General features: G+C 41.5%; 4 protein-coding genes across 6 annotated transcripts in view; 1 reads left to right on the top strand and 3 right to left on the bottom strand.

The window, feature by feature from the left end:
- Window positions 1-17,839, bottom strand: part of LOC140269003 (regulator of G-protein signaling 21-like) — a 281,430-nt gene that overhangs the window by 244,653 nt on the left and 18,938 nt on the right. The window lies entirely within an intron of this gene.
- LOC140269002 (nucleotide sugar transporter SLC35D2-like) lies at window positions 305-6,230 on the top strand. Of its 2 annotated transcripts, XM_072364026.1 has the most exons (13): window positions 305-523; window positions 2,007-2,040; window positions 2,132-2,218; window positions 2,307-2,374; window positions 2,478-2,549; window positions 2,628-2,696; window positions 2,799-2,901; window positions 2,985-3,077; window positions 4,602-4,669; window positions 4,764-4,842; window positions 4,932-5,014; window positions 5,187-5,239; window positions 5,980-6,230. In XM_072364026.1, exons 1-13 carry the CDS (start codon window positions 330-332, stop codon window positions 5,988-5,990), a joined length of 1,014 nt encoding a protein of 337 aa, XP_072220127.1. In that variant the 5' UTR covers window positions 305-329; the 3' UTR covers window positions 5,991-6,230. The 2 variants fall into 2 exon arrangements, with proteins under 2 accessions (XP_072220127.1, XP_072220126.1); XM_072364025.1 differs by lacking the exon at window positions 5,980-6,230 and having other exon boundaries at window positions 5,187-5,967.
- Window positions 6,348-14,664, bottom strand: mier1b (mesoderm induction early response 1b, transcriptional regulator). 2 transcript variants are annotated; one of them, XM_072364023.1, is made up of 13 exons: window positions 14,611-14,664; window positions 13,808-13,832; window positions 13,256-13,404; window positions 12,796-12,981; window positions 11,012-11,141; window positions 10,831-10,898; window positions 10,426-10,498; window positions 9,879-10,030; window positions 9,720-9,801; window positions 9,285-9,379; window positions 8,959-9,086; window positions 8,295-8,422; window positions 6,348-8,187 (listed from the first exon to the last, which is right to left on the bottom strand). In XM_072364023.1, the coding sequence occupies exons 1-13, from the start codon at window positions 14,617-14,619 to the stop codon at window positions 7,880-7,882; spliced, it is 1,533 nt and encodes a 510-aa protein (XP_072220124.1). In that variant the 5' UTR covers window positions 14,620-14,664; the 3' UTR covers window positions 6,348-7,879. The 2 variants fall into 2 exon arrangements, with proteins under 2 accessions (XP_072220124.1, XP_072220125.1); XM_072364024.1 differs by having other exon boundaries at window positions 8,959-9,005.
- dynlt5 (dynein light chain Tctex-type family member 5) lies at window positions 16,002-17,184 on the bottom strand. The gene is made up of 4 exons (XM_072364051.1): window positions 17,015-17,184; window positions 16,693-16,784; window positions 16,348-16,472; window positions 16,002-16,264 (listed from the first exon to the last, which is right to left on the bottom strand). The coding sequence occupies exons 1-4, from the start codon at window positions 17,125-17,127 to the stop codon at window positions 16,061-16,063; spliced, it is 534 nt and encodes a 177-aa protein (XP_072220152.1). The 5' UTR covers window positions 17,128-17,184; the 3' UTR covers window positions 16,002-16,060.

Genomic DNA, 17,839 nt, shown 5'->3' with positions numbered 1-17,839 from the left:
CACAGTTGAACATACAAACAACACCGTTAGCATTTAAGCAAACTGCTTTATAGTCACAGTTCGTAAGAGTGTACTCCCTTGTCATTTGAATAGCCTTTTTTTTTTTTTTTTAATGTGTTGACATTCTTGCATCAGTCAGTAAAATAAAGCAAAGTACTTCTCCAAAAAGACTTTGAGTGTAGTGAAGCACGGCATTTTCGCTGACATACAGTAGAATTAAAAACTAAACTTGGCTGTAAGATTTCGCCCATATTGATTTCACCATTGTACGCATGCGCAAGTGGGATCAGGCTTCCGCTGCAAATTCCTGTCTGAACGTTACGTCAACGATGGCGGAGCTCCACAAACGTCGAGGTGAGCCCGGCCGCAGCAGCTCTTCGGCCAAAGGAGCATCCTTCCCTGTCCCGCGTGAAACGTCTGGTGACGCTACAACCGTATTTGGGAAACTGTTAGCGGCGGGGTTTTACGGAGTCAGCTCGTTCCTCATTGTTGTCGTCAACAAAAGCGTCCTTACTAACTACAGGTAAAGTTGGTGCAAAGTTCAAACTAATGCTCGAGTCCGACTTCTGGCACACCTTCAATAACAGATAGAATGACGGATTTAGTAATGGTGGGTTGGGAAATAAATGAGGTGAAAACAGGGTTTTCGATCTCTCGGGAAGAAAAATCTCTTCTTTGTGACAGGTGATGTTGCCCAGTGTGCCTTTTACACTCTGAAAAGGTTTTTCTTCTTTAGTCTCGGATAATCCTTTTTATTAAAAAAATAAATAAAATAACACGTTAACTAAATTAGGTAAAGTAATGTTATTCTGTTTGTGAATATTGTCCCCTTTGAACGTAAAGGGGGAAATTCGTCTTTTTGGAACTTATTTCTGGCATAAAATATGTTCATCTACTCACTGAGAACAGTTTGGTGAAAGGTCGGTGTCCTTTGGATGCTATTTAGATCACTCGAGATGCGCGTATTTCCATATTACAGGAGTGAGGGGCACAGACAATACAGCCTCTGAATAAGGCATTATCTGTCTTTATTTCACCAATACTTTAGGATGGTTCTATTGCACTGTCAGTTCAGAGCTGCCTGTTGTTGTTATTGGGGGGCTATGGGGGGGGGGGGGGTCATCGTCCACGTCGTCAAAATCTAATAAATATTCTGTCATGTTGCACAAAACTAGCAGTAGCAAACTCCGTGTGAAGATAACCGACGGTCACAGACTTAATAAGCTGTGCTGCAGGCACGAGTCAATGATGTCATCCCACTAGAGGAGTGTGTAGAAAGCCCCTGATTAGCCCCTGATTAGCCCCCAATAACAACAACATGGCAGCTCTGAACTAACAGTGCAATAGCACACCTTCATTCATTCATTTATCTTAAAGAATTGGTGAAATAAATACAGAAAATGCCTTATTTAGAGGCTGTATTGTCTATGCCCCGTTCACTCCCGTTATATGGATATAGACGGATCTCGAGTGATCTAAATAGTGTCCAAAGGATGCCGTCTTTCACCAAACTGTTATCAGTGAGAAGATGAACGTATTTTATGTCAGAAATAAGGTCCAGGTTTTAAAAAAAACAAACTTCCCCTTTAAATGCTTTTTTTTTTTTTTTTTTTTTTAACTGTTGAACTCCTGTCAGCAGCTGATTTCATTCAACTTTACAACTGCATTCTGACTACATTTACTTACACTGAGATCTATCTGTTAATCAAAGATTCATACATCTGCTAAATATGAATAAAAATAGGATGATCACTATATATGTGAGCACTGGCATTTTTTAGTCACAGTAGAGGTTATTTAAGGAACAGAAACCTTTATTTGCAGATGCTCTATGATCTGAAAATGCCAGAAACTCGTCTTAAAGTGCATAATGGCAGAATGTGAACTGCTGTCTCTGAAAAGATCACATATGAAGTGATCCAGAGGTCACAGAATACTCAGAAAATACATTGACTAAATGCGAGGTGAGCATTCTCATCACTCAGTCGTCTTTCTACGTTTTATAGATTTCCATCGTCGACATGTGTTGGAATCGGCCAGGTAAGTGTCTCATGAGCCGAGCAGCCAATGTTTGCTTCCCACGCAGTGTAAGAGCCAGTTATACAGTGTCCGTCTGCTTTCATCACTGCAGATGTTGGCCACGATTGTCGTTCTGAGGACTGGGAAGATGTTGGGCATTATCTCGTTTCCAGACATGGATTTGAGTATACCACGCAAGGTGAGGAGGTCATTTTTTTTAATGAAGGTGCGGAGATTACAAAGCACCAATCGAATTGTAACGTCTGACATGTGCCCCATTCTTCCAGATGTTCCCACTGCCTCTGTTGTATGTCGGGAATCAGATATCGGGACTGTTTGGAACACAGCGACTGAAGTGAGAGCTTGTTAGCTTTTATCATTCCCCAGTACGTGATGTGGAACAAAATCTCCCATAATGTGCGTCCCCAAACATCGTTGCATTTTCTTTTCCATCTTAGCTTGCCCATGTTTACAGTGCTGAGAAGGTTCAGTATTTTCCTCACCATGGTGTTTGAGGGACTCCTGTTGAAGTAAGTCTGCACATTTTTACCCAGAATGTTGCTTAAGAATGAATTGAATTACTGTCGGCCATTTTCTTTGCTCCGCAGAAAGACTTTCTCTGCTTCCATTAAGATGACGGTGTTTACCATGATCTTTGGTGCTTTCGTTGCTGCTAGGTGAGGTGGCTCCATGGACGAACACACACACCCTGTTCAGGCTGTATGTACAAGCACGTGTCTCACTCTTTGTCACGTTCTGTCGTTCTTTTGTTTTTGTAGCGCTGACTTAGCGTTTGATCTTGAAGGATACATGTTCATCATGCTGAATAATGTTCTGACAGCAGCCAGTGGGGCTTATGTGAAGCAGAAACTTGACTCTAAGGTAAGAAGAGCGGCAAATCACACAGTGTAAGGACTCTTTGGCAAGCAAACCTTGACAGTAATGTGTCGCTGCTGTTCTTGTAGGAGCTGGGCAAATATGGGCTTCTGTATTACAATGCTTTGATCATGATTTTCCCTACGCTGGCATACGCTTACTACTCAGGAGACTTGCAGATGGTAAGTTTCCGAACACAAATGCAGTCCTGAGACGCTGTGTAAAATGTAATAAAAACAGAATGCAAATAATTTGCAAAACTCATAAACCAATATTTTATTCACAATGTGGCGTAGAAAACATGAAATGTTATACTGCAAAGCCATGCTGTTGTTATAGATGCATTATTTGGTTTAGCATTGTCTTGCTGAAATACGCAAGGCCTTCCCTGAAACAGGTTTATCTGGATGGGAGCAGATGTTGCTCTAAATCCTGTACATACCTTTCAGCATTGATGGAGCCTTTCCAGATGTGCAAATTGCCAGTTCCAGAGACACTAAATGGATCCCAACGCCATCAGATACGCAGGCTTTTGAGCTGAGCGCAGGTGGTTCCTCTCCTCTTTTGTCTGGAGGAGAAAGGGAGTAACACAATTCTAGAAATGGGGACATGAGGAGACAGTCTTGGCAGTTTACCTTCCGTTTATTGTTTTCTGTTTCATTTAAAATAGAAAAGGCTTCAGGAGGAACCATGGCCAACACCACGAACAATACCTTCAATTGAACTCCCTAACGGTAACATAAACAGGAGAGCACTGGTTACAAGCAACAAAAATGGCAAATGAGTAAATAACTTGAAGACAATGGAAAATGCTTAAAGTTAGACAGGGTTTACATACAGATGTGTAACAACCAAAGCCAACGTAACTAAAAGCGTATTGCCTTCATAAAATCACAGTGTGATGGCAGACAAGTGGCCAAACAAGTGCAGTTCCACACACCTGAGCAACGATTGGCTGGAAGGGACCACCAGTTAGTTGGAGAGGAGGAGTAGGACCCACATTCTTATAGGGATTGTAACATTTGATTTATCTGCCCACTTTGTGTCAGTCCATTTTAAATGAGCTTTGGCCCAGAGAAGACAGCAGCATTTCTGGATCATGTGAATAAAAGGCTTCATCTTTGGATGATAGAGCTTAAACCTGCTTTTGTGGATGAACTGTGTTCCCGAGACCCTGCAGTGATTTCAGTGACAGAATCGTGTCCGTTTTTTTAATGCAGCATGTCTGAAGCTCTGAGGTATCCAGTCCTGATTTTTGGTCTTGTCCTTTGTCTCATCCCTCCAGATTCTGTTCTGCAGATGATGAAATATGCAAAAACCTTTGTAATTTTACACTGAGGGACATTGCTCCAAAACTGAATGCAGTTTATTGCAGACTGCTGAGCCTCTCTGCCCATCTTTACATCAGAAGTGCACTTTTTATCCAGCTACCTACTTGTCTTTTTAGTTCCACACACTTTTCCAGACTTATCTTTCCCTGTGTCGCTGCCTTTGAATTCAAGAGAAGCTGATGGTTTTATGAAATGGTAAAAACAACATTTGGGATGTTTTCTGTGTTCTATCGTGAATAAAAAGTTGGTTTCTATGATGAGCGAATCATTTAATTTGGTTTTTAGTTACAGATTTTTGGAATTGGTGCTGTAAGCATGAATGATATAACGTCCACCGGCTGGACTTAGCTCCACTGTCTGTGTGTTTGTGGACAGGGGCTGGAGCACAGTGGCTGGTCTGATCACCTGTTTGTTGCGCAGTTTGTGCTCTCCTGCATCATGGGGTAAAGCCGACGCCTAACCTTGACTCCCATTGTGTGTGAGTAGAAAATGCCACACTGTAGCCCATGTTGACTTCTCCTTCTGTGTGTTGGACAGCTTTGTTTTAATGTATTCCATCATGCTGTGCACACAGTGCAACTCTGCGCTCACTACCTCCATCATAGGTTGTATTAAGGTAAGGAATTTCATGTTGGCGATGCTCTCTCTGGGCTGGTACGCTGTTGAAAGCTGACATATGCCGTTACTTTCTCTGCCACTTCCCAGAACATTGTCGTCACGTACATGGGAATGGTGTTTGGTGGAGACTACATATTCAGCTGGATGAACTTTATAGGTCTGAACATCAGGTAATTCTGTTTGGATTAACTACATATCCCAGAGGCTAAAACACAAGTTAAACACAAACAGGGTCCCAGATTGCTTAAGAAGCATGTTCATGCCAGGTGTGAATGTGGCCTTTGTGGTGGTGGAGAGGTTTCTGAAATTGAGAGCGCGTTTTGTTCTCTGTATTTCTTACAGCATCGCTGGAAGCCTGGTGTACTCCTACATCACCTTCACACGCGGGCAAACAAGTAAGAGCAGTTTAAGTGACTGGGATGAAAATCCTCATTAACGTTTCTATTAGGATTTGTCTGTATGAGGTCTTTCTTTGTGTAGAACAACCTTATGATCATGTGGGGAAATGTAAGAAAGACCTTTTTTAATGAATACTTCTATGTATTGGGGCATAAGAAGGGAAAACAAGTCATTATTTTAATAAAAATAAACTGTATATTTGCTGTGATTCCACAGGAACAATGAGGGCAAGTAGCAGCCAGGAGCTGCTAATCAAATGTATTTGATCAAATGATCATCATCATGAGCACCTCTATAAAAGCAGATGTTTAGTCAGTTTGCTGCTCTGCAGCATTCAGGTGTGTTTCAACACAATGCCAAGGAGGAAAGACATCAGCACTGATCTTAGAGAAGCAATTGTTGCTGCCCATCAGTCTGGGAAGGCTCCAAACCTCAAAGAGCTGAAGCAACATTGTAAAGGAAGGAAAGCGTGAAGTTTTACAGAGCGTTGACTCACAGGTGTGCCTCGATTCTCACACCCTGCTTCTGCATTTTGGTTTAGTTTGAAAGAAATTCTCCCACAGTGAATTATTTCACGTTGTTGTTGATCCTCTGAGGTTCTATTTACATCATGTAACACTCGTCAAGGACCAAATGATTTATGTCCTGACATATAAAAGCTTAATTTGGAAAAAGGTTGTCTTTTTTTCACGTAACCTTATCTCTAAAGTGGAATGTTTTGAATGTCATCGAACAGAAAAGGAGTAACTCCTGGAGTCCCGTCCACACGCTGAACAACGCTCCCCCGCACACGGCGTCTGCTTACTTTGAGCGATCATCTGTTCTGCAGCTGGATTCGTGTTTTTCACATATACCGTCTGCAAATCAAGCTTTGTTATTTTAGACTACTATACTATATTTTTCTATCTGTAATTGATATTTTTTTATAATTGTTTGGGTGATTAAATGTTGTCAGAAGCCTTATTGATGTAAAAATAGATTATTTCATTAAACTCATCTGTAACTGTGTGCGGCTTGTTTTTTTTTTTTCTTTATTAAAGAGCAATTACAAATTGCTGTTATGTGTTCGTTCTGCATTTGCTTTGCGAGTGACGACGACTCAAATTCATGAATACATTTATTAAATTAATCCAATGTTATTCCATTCATGGGGAGTCTTGGAATACATTTAGTCATAGTTTACACAGGAAAAAGAAAGGCGTAATTAAAAAAAGACAAAACGAACATGGATCAACCTTGTTTTCAACAAACCTATCTTCATTTCTGAATCTTTAGTCCAAAGCTGGGGAACAAAGTAAAGCATTAAAGCCTAAAGCTGAACATTTAATGTACTGGAACAAGTTCCGTCTTTCAGGTCACGCCCTCGTGTCAACCAGGCTGTTCGGCTGTTGGAAATTCACGGTTCTGAAGCCACTTACTGAGGAACGCCCACACGGACTGAAACGAAGCACTCTGAACAAGAGGTGTTTTTTTATTTTTGAACCAAAAGGCCGGCAGTACAAGCAATCACAAGGTGGCTTTTCTGCAACCAACTTTCGTTTAGAGCAGGGGCGCAAGGGCTTGGAAGTACTGGCAAACAGAGAGAGGAACGGCTATTTTACCACATCCATCTCTGAGAAACAGCACAGCTCAACCCCACGAAAAATAACTAAAGCACAGCCAACATGGAAGACCGGAAAATATAGACAAAGAGTTCTGAAAAAAAAATGTACCAACTGTAAGAAAATCTATACAAATTTTACAAAAATCAAACATTCTGTCTAGTAGAAACAAAGTGTTGGGCGAAGCACAGACTATGAAAAGTCAAAAATACAGAGATCTACATGATGAGTTCTAATACAGGACATCACTGATGTCAGCTGCGTTTCACAAACAAACCGGCCGGGGGAGGAACCCCTGGGTTCATTCATCAGAATCAAACCAACAGCGGTGACAGAGAAAGGAGTGGGAACGGACTGCTGCTGGGGTCACTCCTCATCCACGAAGATGAGAAACATACAATCAAAGTGCAACTACAGCAATCTGGTGGCAGCACCAGCCTGCTGCTCTCGTCTCTGCCCGATTCGCATCTCTGTGACCACTTTGCAATGAAATCGTTTCAGAACATGTCCCGTTTCCTGAAATCCTCAACAGCGAAACTGATGGCTTGAAGAGCGAGAAATTGTTAAGATGATCTTTTTTGGTTAAAAAATATAAATATCTCTTGTGTAAAAAAATATCACAGGCGATTTATTTTAGGTACAAATAGAAAAAGGAAATTCTTGGCAAAATTTTGTCAGTCTCCCAAAAAGGAATGGAGAAGATGAGTAGAAGATGCTTTGTAGGACATGATGTCGCTGTGGTACTTTGGGGTGAGCCCCGCAGACGGACAGAACGGGGGTGGGATGGAGGGCCGGAGCAGCTTCTGTCCATCCTGCAGGACTGGCTGCGGTTTGGTTGGCTGTGTTCTTCAAGGTGTGATTTCCAGGGACCTTTGAACTGTCTTTTTGCACTTGTGAGATACTGTGCTCACAGGTCAACAGGGGTTCATCTTCATCATCCTCTGTTCAGCTGAACAACCCGTTGGAGGAGATGGGGCAGATTTCTTTCCACCCTCTGTCAGTGTCTTTTTGTCAACATTGCTGAACCTGAAGCCGTTAGTTCTCATGTGTTCTGGATGGTTCCACCTCGCTTTGGCCCAAAGGCTCTGCCTCTGTCCTGCACCTCTTGGCCGGCCTGTCGTGTGCTACCGCTGCCGTGTTTTTGTGGTCTAGCAGAGACTCCAGAGAGCCATTTCTATCGATGCTGGGCGCACTGAGTTGGCTGCAGCCGTTGGAGTTGTTGTCTGGAACAGGAGGAGCCGCTTCCACCGCTGGATGACTGGGACCGTTGGACTGAACTCCCACAGGTTTGACTTGATTTGCTGGTGGCAACTGAGAGCCGTCCACAAGGTGGCTTGCAACACCTGAAAAGAAAAAAGAAAAGGACTTATATGAAATATAAGGCGAGGTTAAACTCGAAAGACCATCTCCTGTAAGTGCGTGTGCAGCCTCAGAAGTATTTCGAGCTCACCGTTCTGACTGCTGCCGTCTTCTCTCTCAGAGTGGCTGGCACTGCTGCTGGAGGTGGTGGGAGGAGGCGATGCCGCTCGACTGGAAGTGGCGCTCTCCGTCTCATCCAGTAATCTGTCCATGTAGTCTCTAATAAAACACAACGTCACGCACCCTTTACAAACAACCTGATATGATGGTGAATGCAGATGGGTTCCACAAAGGATGTAAAAACCTAAAATGGATTTTTACAAGCTACTTGTTGCTGTGGACCTTTGATCGTTTCCAGCTACACCGTCACACCAAGCTACAGGAATTAGTCCAAACTGTTTATTTTTAATGGATCTAGTTTATTTAAACCTGCCGCATTGAATCATTTTAACTTTGCACTCGTCAACCTCAGATTCACAGAGTCACAGTTGTTTCTATATGGTGTCCACGAGAGAAAGCTCTACAACGTTCAAAAGTACCACATTTACCTTCCAAAAATATACACGTACACCCAAGTCATTAGTGAGTCACACTTTCTGGATGTAAATGCATTAGCAGCTTCCTTATTCCCACACTACACAAGCAGGTCTGTATTTTGGTTCTGAATCACAAAAGTTCCAAAGTTAAATCTATCGACATGATTCTGCGTTAGCGATCTCCTTCAGAGCTTCATATATCTGTGAAAGCAGACTTACGTGACACCAGGGTGAAGGTTGTATTTCCTTTTTCCAAGTCTGGTTTGCTGTGCAAAGAAATCATAACGCTCAGACTTCTTCCACATGTAATAAAAGGCCACACATTCTCCTACAGACCTAGTTCTCACCTGAAAGATTTAATTCAGCAGACATGAAATGACCATTATTACCATCGTCTGAGGAGGCAATTTCAGTACAACTTCAAATAAGAAATTAATCAAATTATGACTTGGAACTCTAACAAAAAGGCATTTAAACACAAAAAGGAGCAACAGAATTTGACTCGTCGTCATAAAAGAAGGTAATCGGTGTAACACTTCTCTTACCTTGTTGGCCTGTATTAAATGAAAGTCTTTGCCATAAGCTTTCAGCCCTTGTTCAAAATTTCTACATTCCTCTTCAGTCCAAACAGATATCTCCTCTGTTAAAAAGAGGGTGAGTTGGGTTATCATTCGGTTTAGGGTAAGAGGCAGAGTTCAGTTGTCAGAGTCAGAGTTAAAGTAAGATAAGGGATGATATAAACTAGACGTGTGTGTGTGTGTGTGTGTGTGATAAATAGCACTACATCCACTTTTGGCAACTGGTTACTTGTGTTACTCTGAATAAAACAAAAGTTGGACAAACAACTGAAAGTCAGGTCTTACAATTTTCTTACGATATTCTTTTAAAAGCAGCCAACCTGAAGAGCACTGCCACCCAACTGCCAGTCAACATGAGGAAAGAATGAGACACAACTGTACATAAAGTAAAGGTCTGTTTACCTCTGGCTGCCTTCACATTAAACCTCAGCCTTCTTAGAGCTTCCTCTGTGTCAAAGTCACATTTCACCAACTCATACAATGCCTACAGGGAGACGGATGAAACATTTAGATCAGCGACACAATGAGATTAGTAAGCTTCTGAAGATATGTTGTACTCACCTGTTCATTGTCTTTGATATGAGATCCCTCTGGGATTGCATCCACCCCCTTCTCATCCCCTGTCCGCCTCGATGCTTCTGTCAAGAACTCCACAACTTTGCCCTCGGGGAGACACTCGGGATTCCACAACAGCTGGTCATCGTTTTCATACACTACAGGACAGATTAAAGCAAAAGAGAGCGATGACACAACAGCCTTGCATTTACCAGACTGACTTCAGTTGATCTGGACCCTCAAAGGGTGCTCTGTTGCTGAAATAAATAACAGAAATAAAGATTCTGTGGTAGAGGTTGAGGAAGAAGAGATCGAGTGTGCGAGCAAGACAGGGCGGGATTACCACAGTTTGTCCTTTGATATTTTCGGTGGCTTCTTTTGTCAGCCTTTAAAGCTTGACAACAAATTCACATGTATAGCTGTGTGTGTTCAAGGCTCAGATGAAGTTGATTTCCTTTTCTTTTTTCCTTTTTTTTTTTAATATAACAGTGGTGTTACATCCCAGAACTGTAGGAGAGCCAAGGAGCACGCAACTGCCAACCACCCGGCTTACCTTTCTCATTGTCTTTATATTTACACAGGCCAACAGGGGTCTCTGCCTGATACATGGAGCCCACCATGATCTCCTGTAGAAGAAAAGCATTTTTCGGACAGAGTTGAGATAAACTTTTTAATTTCCATTATCTTCCCAAAGTCTTTTCTGGGCAGATTTGCAGCTCTGTTTAAATACATTTTACCAGTGAAAATCTGGGCTTTGAGAAGTTTACCATTTTTCTGTGTTTACTGTAAGGTTTTGAAAGCAGTAAATCCATTACAGCAATGGCAAAGTTGGACAGCTTTGTACTTATAAAAAGACTGAATATATTTATCATCTAAAACATCCAGGCTGGATTTGATCTGTCAAATGTTCAGCAGTAATGTCACAGAGCAAGTTTGGAGAGGGTAAATTCTTGCATACCTTTTTCCAGTCTTCAGATGGAACATAGTCCTCATCTTCATCCGACTCCTCTTCTGCATCATTATTACCTGTAACAGCCAGCAAAAGCTCACTGCAGCGTTTTCAAATACAGATTTTAAATAATAACGTTTAAACAAGAGGAAGCTAAAGAAAGAAACTAGGACAATAGGAAAGCACCTACTTTCAAAGTACTTGAGTTTCTGGGGCCGAATAAGATCGGCTGTGCCAAGTGACCTGACCGAGCGCGTGCGACCTTCCAACGTGGCTTGGGCCTCGCTGTCCTGTCCTGATGAGGTCTTGAATTCCTCGCTCTTACAACACACAAACATACAGAAAAGGTGAGAAATATGCTGAATAACATAAATGTGAACGCAGAGGAAACATTGTTCAATTCATAGCTGAATTTTTAGATCACAGAGAAAACTAAAACAAAAAATTGCAAATATATATATATATATATATATATATATATACACACATACATACACACTTATACACACACACACATATATATATATATTTTTTTAAAACCTCGGTCTTTAATGATTATGGCACTCAAATTGTAGCATCATGACAGAGAGGTTTTTCTGTGAGGAATTTGCATATTTTTTTGCCTCACTATCCAAAGACTTACATCTTAAGTTTATTGGTGATTCTAAATTGGCTTTTGGTACGAGTCAAACTGCCTTTTCAGACCCAAGGTGAACTGATCACAAGTGGACAGCACTCAGTACCGATATGAACACAGACAGGATGGATTGAAAAGGTGTTCAGGTTGTGCGGGACTCCTTCGTCTGCTTTAGGGAAATCTAAACGTTTGGGGGGGGGGGGGCGCGGCACACTACGTTCAGACTGAGGTGACCGAGAGCCTATCCCAGCTGCCACTGAGCGAGAGGCAGGGTACACGCTGGACGGGTCGTCAGTCCATCACAGAGACAAGTGAGTCCAACAACCATGTATGCTCACATTCACACTTGGGTACCGTAAATTCAGGACGATAAGCCGCTACCGCGGCTTAAAATACGGTGCGGCTAATAAATGTTTGTTTTTTTCATGCCACCAACAAAATTTTGCCTTGTAACATTAGACCAATTAACGAATAGTTAGTGGTCCAATGAAATTGTAGGATAAATCAAACACACTTACACTACTAAATGATTGTAAATCGGTCATTTGTACTCACCCTCAACATGGAAAACAAACGAAGAAATGCATATGATGCAGCTTTTAAATTAAAGACGATCAATCTGAGATTAGATTGTGAGAGCGACAACGAAGAGACTGAGCGAGTGATGAAGATCTGAGGCTGTTCAATTCGGACACTGAAGAGTGTGCGCAGGAGGAAGATGAAGAAGGCGATCAGTGACTTTCCCTGGTAGGCTACTGTCTTTTATTTCTTTTTAACCAGCTGTGTTACAGGCACTGTTAAAAAAAAAAGCATTTACGCCACAAATTTGTACGTTACCGATAGGTATTTAAGTTAAAACCATCGGTGTTACAAGCTGTTCGGGAAAAAAACATTTGCAGTTTGTACTTGTTTATGTTACCATACGTGTTTAATCAAAAGTTTAAAAATCCTCACATGGAACATCTCTCTGTGTAAATGTTTCATATTACAATGTGGACACCTGCAGTTTATAATCCGGTGCGGTCTATACAAGTACAAAATGGATTTTCTTTTTAAAATTAGAGGGTGCGGCTCTATAGTCTGGAATTTACGGTATTTTAGAATCACCAATTAACCTGACATGCAAGGTTTGGGGTTTTTTTGGACGGTGAGAGGAAGCCAGAGAACCCAGAGAGAACCCACGCATAAATGGGGAGAACATGCAAACTCCACATAGAAAGGCCCCAGCTGGGATTTGAACCACCGACCCTCTGGCAGTGAGGAGACGCTGCTAACCACCAAGCAGCCCCTAATTTACCATGTGAATATCAGTATACAAAAATTAAACCCCAACACACCTCATTCCTTTTCAACTCGCCAGTGCTTCTGCTGCTTTCATCATTATCGAGGTCTTCTTCCTCCTCCTCTTCCTCATCATCCTCTTCCTCTGGTTCCTCCTCTTCCTCCTCCTCCTCTTCTTCAGCTGGTGATCTGCCTCCATAACCATAAAGACTCAGCAGCTCGTGTATGGGCATCTCTGCCTCCTGTAAAGAGAAGATTGTATTTTGTTTTATCAGCTGAAAAAAGAACAATTTAACAAATATTGTAAATGTTGGCACAATGGGTTCACAGTGAATCTTAAATTTGATGGAAAAGACTGAAAGGCATGTTATTCTGTCAAAAACACTGTGCTGAGGCGGAAGGGCTAACAGCTAAATTAACGGCTGAAAATAGTGAAAACAAATGCAAAAATGGACAACTTTTCTTTTCCGGACAGTCCCGCTGAAACCAGAAATGAACAAAAAGCCTGACACCAACCTGCGCGAGATCTTCAATCTCGTTGGAATTGGTCTCATCTGCTGCCTCCAACATTTCTTCTTCCTCCAGGGTGCGTTCGTCATCAAAGTCATGAACAAGCATGTCAGCTGACGGATCGAAATCATGGTCAACGGAACCTGCTGAACCTCCTGGAGAAGTAGCAAGGGTTGACAAAATCATTTCACAAATTCAGAATGGGGGGGGGGGGAAAGGTTTGAATTGCAATTTTAAATCTGACTGAACATTCAGTTAATAGTCATTGTCAAAATATATTCTACTAATGCTTATTCAAAAAGCTGGTGTAAAAGAAACAAGCAGAGACAGTCAATAATCGCTGTTGGTAATAGTCATACAGCTATTTGTTATTTTGCTTTAGGGAAAAATACTACAAATTGAAATGGGGAATTACGGCAGATTCCAGTTATGTGCTTTCATTCTGGTGCATTTACATCCATTTGATTTTCACTGAAACATCCAAACAATGAGACATTACATACAGGTTTTGATAAGAATACCACAAACTTCCCATTCCATCCAAAAACAACAAGTTACCTGGGCTCGAATTCCCGAGGGAGGGCTGAAAAAAACAGAAAAGGATCATTAACAAAGTTGAAGAACAACTTCAAATACCAAGATCTCTTATCTAAAACTGGTAACGATTCGCCGATGTTCAACTTGACATGTTAAACTTACTATGGCAGGGGGACGTACGTATGAGGTCGGAAAAAAGCGCGCAAGACGCTGAGCGTTTAACAGGAGAAACAAAGAATGTCACCACTTCCTGCGGGGAAAAATGCTGCGGATCTATGAGATCTAAACGGTGATAACGTCATAAAAATAGCGATGTTTACAATCGACATTTAATCACGGATATATTCAACAGACAAGAGCTTACTGGGCTGATTTTCTCAACTCGCTAACTTAAATTACAAGTTGAAAGCTAGTTAAATATCCTTCATATATTTCGCTAAGACGTTCAAGTTAAACTTCTTATCAACAGCGGGGAAATAATAAGAGAAAAAGGGAAACGTAAAATATTCCTAATCGGTAAACTTACACTACATGACTGAATACAAGCGTTAACAAGCGAGGATAAGCATCCTTAAACAAAACCGCGAATACAGCTTTAGCCGCTGCTACCTTCCGTCGGGGTTAGCGCAGCTAATGCTAGCTAAATCCGAAGTTTACTAAACATGCTTGAGTAAAGAAATGGCCACTATCTAGCAACGCAAACAGCCGGTACTTAATTTTGTGTATAAAACCTACAACGCACAAATGATGTACACATTCGGTTGAACTAACTATCACATAGTATAAATTATCTTCTTTTCCGAATATTTATTTCACTTTCTTACCTCCGCCATGTTTGCAATCCTGCAGGGTCACGTCAGGGGTTAGTGCCAGTACCCGGATGAGGAGCCCCGCCCACCTGCAGTATCAACAACGTAATGCTTCCAGCGATCAGTGGACGCAGTGGGTGAAATAATGCGGGATGTGTAATATTATGCTAGCAATAGCCATTTTTACGTTGTGAATATACAAACAAGCAATTTTACGGACAATACATTGTACAATTTTTATTACAACCAGAAGCAATGAAAGAATTAAAATTCATTACATTTGGATACCAGAATTAGATGCATATTAGTGTGGAGTGCTTATATGTTAAATGTTTTTGGCTTTCGTTTACCCATTAAATAAAAAAGACATATACCGTATCAAGCTTATTTGTTTTATCTCTCAAAGGTAATTATTCATGTTAATGAGCCAATGATAGTTTACTTCTGTGTGTACTGTAACTTGACATATTTATCTGTGTAGCAAATCACAACAATGCTGGTTATGACCACAATAACCTAATTTTGTTTGTTGTTCTCAAGCACCTTGATTTGATTATGGTTTAGATAAAATCTCGAAAAAACAAATATACCAATCCAAATGGTTTTAGGACTGTGGGAGACTGGGAGAAAGCAAAAGTACCCAGCTGAGATCCAAAACCTTGAAACCTCCTTGCTGCTAATCAGACAGACCCACTTTCTTTCTATGTATAGAGCAATAACCTCAGGTTTTTATATGGCTGCTATCTCAAGTAATCCATTAGGCAGCAAACTGGCGAAATCCATGGCGATAACAGACAAAAAAAGAGCTATTCTCTTTTCGAAAACATAGGTAATCAGTGATCTTCTAGATTCCCACATATATCCCAGGTTGCTCAATTGACATCAGTTGGTACTGAAAACACATGATGGTTAGCAAAGATGAAACAGGGCGTTTACAACAGAATGGCATGAGGGAGGGTTAGTGGAGACTCTGGAGATAAAGGTTATCAGGACAGATCCCCACCACGGCTTGTTGTGCTGCTCCGCATGTTGGTCGAGCACTTCTCTGGTTTACACCTGTCCAGGATCCAGATGGAGAGGACTGACGGACAGGAAGGAGACTTTGCCAGATGGTTGGCAAAGTCACTTAAATCTGCTCAGATAACTTTGGTGTTATCAACACAGCTCTTAACTAACTGACTTCTGGTTTACAAAAGTTTTTTTGACAGCAAACAGAGAGCCAGACCTCCTGATGACAGATGTGCAAGTGATGGATGATGACGACGATGAGTTCATTTTCAATACAGGCAAAACATTGAAAGTGCAGTGATTTCTTTTCTTTTTCTCTTAAAAGTCTTTGCTTTATTACCTAATACATATATTATTCCACAGCACATAAGAAAAAGTTGCTAAAGACAGAGGGCTGATCGCCACTTTGAGGAATACACAACCTAAATCAGTCCTTGCTGCATTCATCCTCGACGTTTCATTCAAAGTAGACAGCATACACAGCGGCCACGCAAAACAGAGAACTGTTCTTGAAAGAGTAAGATGCAAAGGTGTCATTGGCTGCATCCCACAGACAGCGGCTGCTGATCTGCATGCTCTGCCCGTTGAGCTGGCCAATGTGGACGAGGACGACAATTTTATACCTGGGGATCATAAGTTCCTTCACGCGGCTTCTTATTATCTTGGAGGGGTAAGAGAAGAAGGATTATCGATTGGGCAAATATTCAAACGGATTTAAAAAGAGTTGCATTCGCCTTTGTTTACCGCACAAAGAGTCAGTGCCTGCTCTCGAGACCGCTGTACTTCATATTTCTCTTCTTGAAGGTGGCTGGTAAGTACATCCGTCAGTATGTCTGTGACAGCAGGGATGGGGAAGCGTTTATGAGGTCCTGTGATCACAAAAGAATCAAGAGCAATTCCACAGTTAATTATTTTTGTAGTGATGGTAAAACGTAGATTTGAATCAATCAAACTGAACAAATTTGATTAATTTCGTGGCAAATATGTGCGTTTGTGATGGAAGAATGTTAATCATCCAAGTTCTGTGCGGCGCTGATGGTGAAGATGCTGCGGTGCAGAGTGTTTGCACTGATGTGAATGTTATCGCACCCAACTGGTAGGTATTCTCCAACGTTGTATTCCTCTGAATGGGGTCTTCATGGTGCCCCAGTTCATCTGTGTATGACACAGTACTTACGGAGCTGAAAGACATGGTCAGACTGAGGAAATGCCAGAAGAAGGAAACAAATACACACTGCTGTTGTCTGATCTCCAGATAATTACTACTCTTAAAATTGCTGAGTTGAGATTGTCGACCAAATATTAGCCTATCTGGGACGTAGTCAAAGGGAGGCATATCATATGTCATGTTTAATTCATAAAAAAACTAAGTCGCTAGATATAAAACGTGGATAATTTGCAGTCTACTCACTCCTTTGTCTTTCCAGCTGTTTCTTTGCCTCTGGTTCCATGGCTACCATCAGCAGGCACCTTGCCTACCTTCTTCTCTTTTCTTTGGAGTTTGTCTTTCACTTGGTCAGTCATCACAGCTTGTGCCTCCTCTAGCTTGCCTGATAACCGCTGTATGGTAACATTTATCTCAATATCTAAACACGTACAGTTGCATCCAGTGGATTAAGCTCTACTAGCTGACTTCGGTGTATGGTGCTGTGTGAAGGTGAAGTGAGTTTAAAACAACGCGCAGTCCGTAGAAAACGGAATCAAAACGAGCTAAAAACGCCTACACAGTTCTGTAGGTTATACCAACGTTACCGAAAGAGAAAACTTATTCAGAGACTTATTCAGACGGTAACGCTAAAATTACACAAATTCCCCTGGTTTAACCTACTGTGCTCGTAATTGTACCATTATTTCTTTAAATCATAAAGATGGGGCCTTAATAAAATAGCGTTTTAGAGCACTTTTTTATTTATAATACTGGGTCAATTTCAATATGTTTCTTACCGTTTTCAGGACCTCTTGAACTGCGAAGAACAACGTAAGCCAACAGTTTGTTATTGTCATGGCAACAGTGAGTAGCCAGTGGGCGGGGTTTCCCGGCGCGAGGGCGTCCTCTTACGGGGTGAGGTGAACTAACTGAATTTAACCAACATTTCACCGAGTTAATCACTTTTCAGGCGGTTTGTTACAACTTTAAGTCTCTCGTTAAGGAGACGCCGGGGTACAAAACTGTATATTCTGTATGTTTATCATTGTAGGATAAACGTGTCGTTGATTAAGCTTCGTTTTCATCAGG

Source organism: Leuresthes tenuis, unplaced genomic scaffold (assembly GCF_036924035.1).
Source record: "Leuresthes tenuis unplaced genomic scaffold, fLeuTen1.0.hap1 SCAF_14, whole genome shotgun sequence".
NCBI lineage: Eukaryota > Metazoa > Chordata > Actinopteri > Atheriniformes > Atherinopsidae > Leuresthes > Leuresthes tenuis.
Note: the sequence above shows the minus strand (reverse complement) of the source record. Positions and strands in the feature narration are given on the sequence as shown.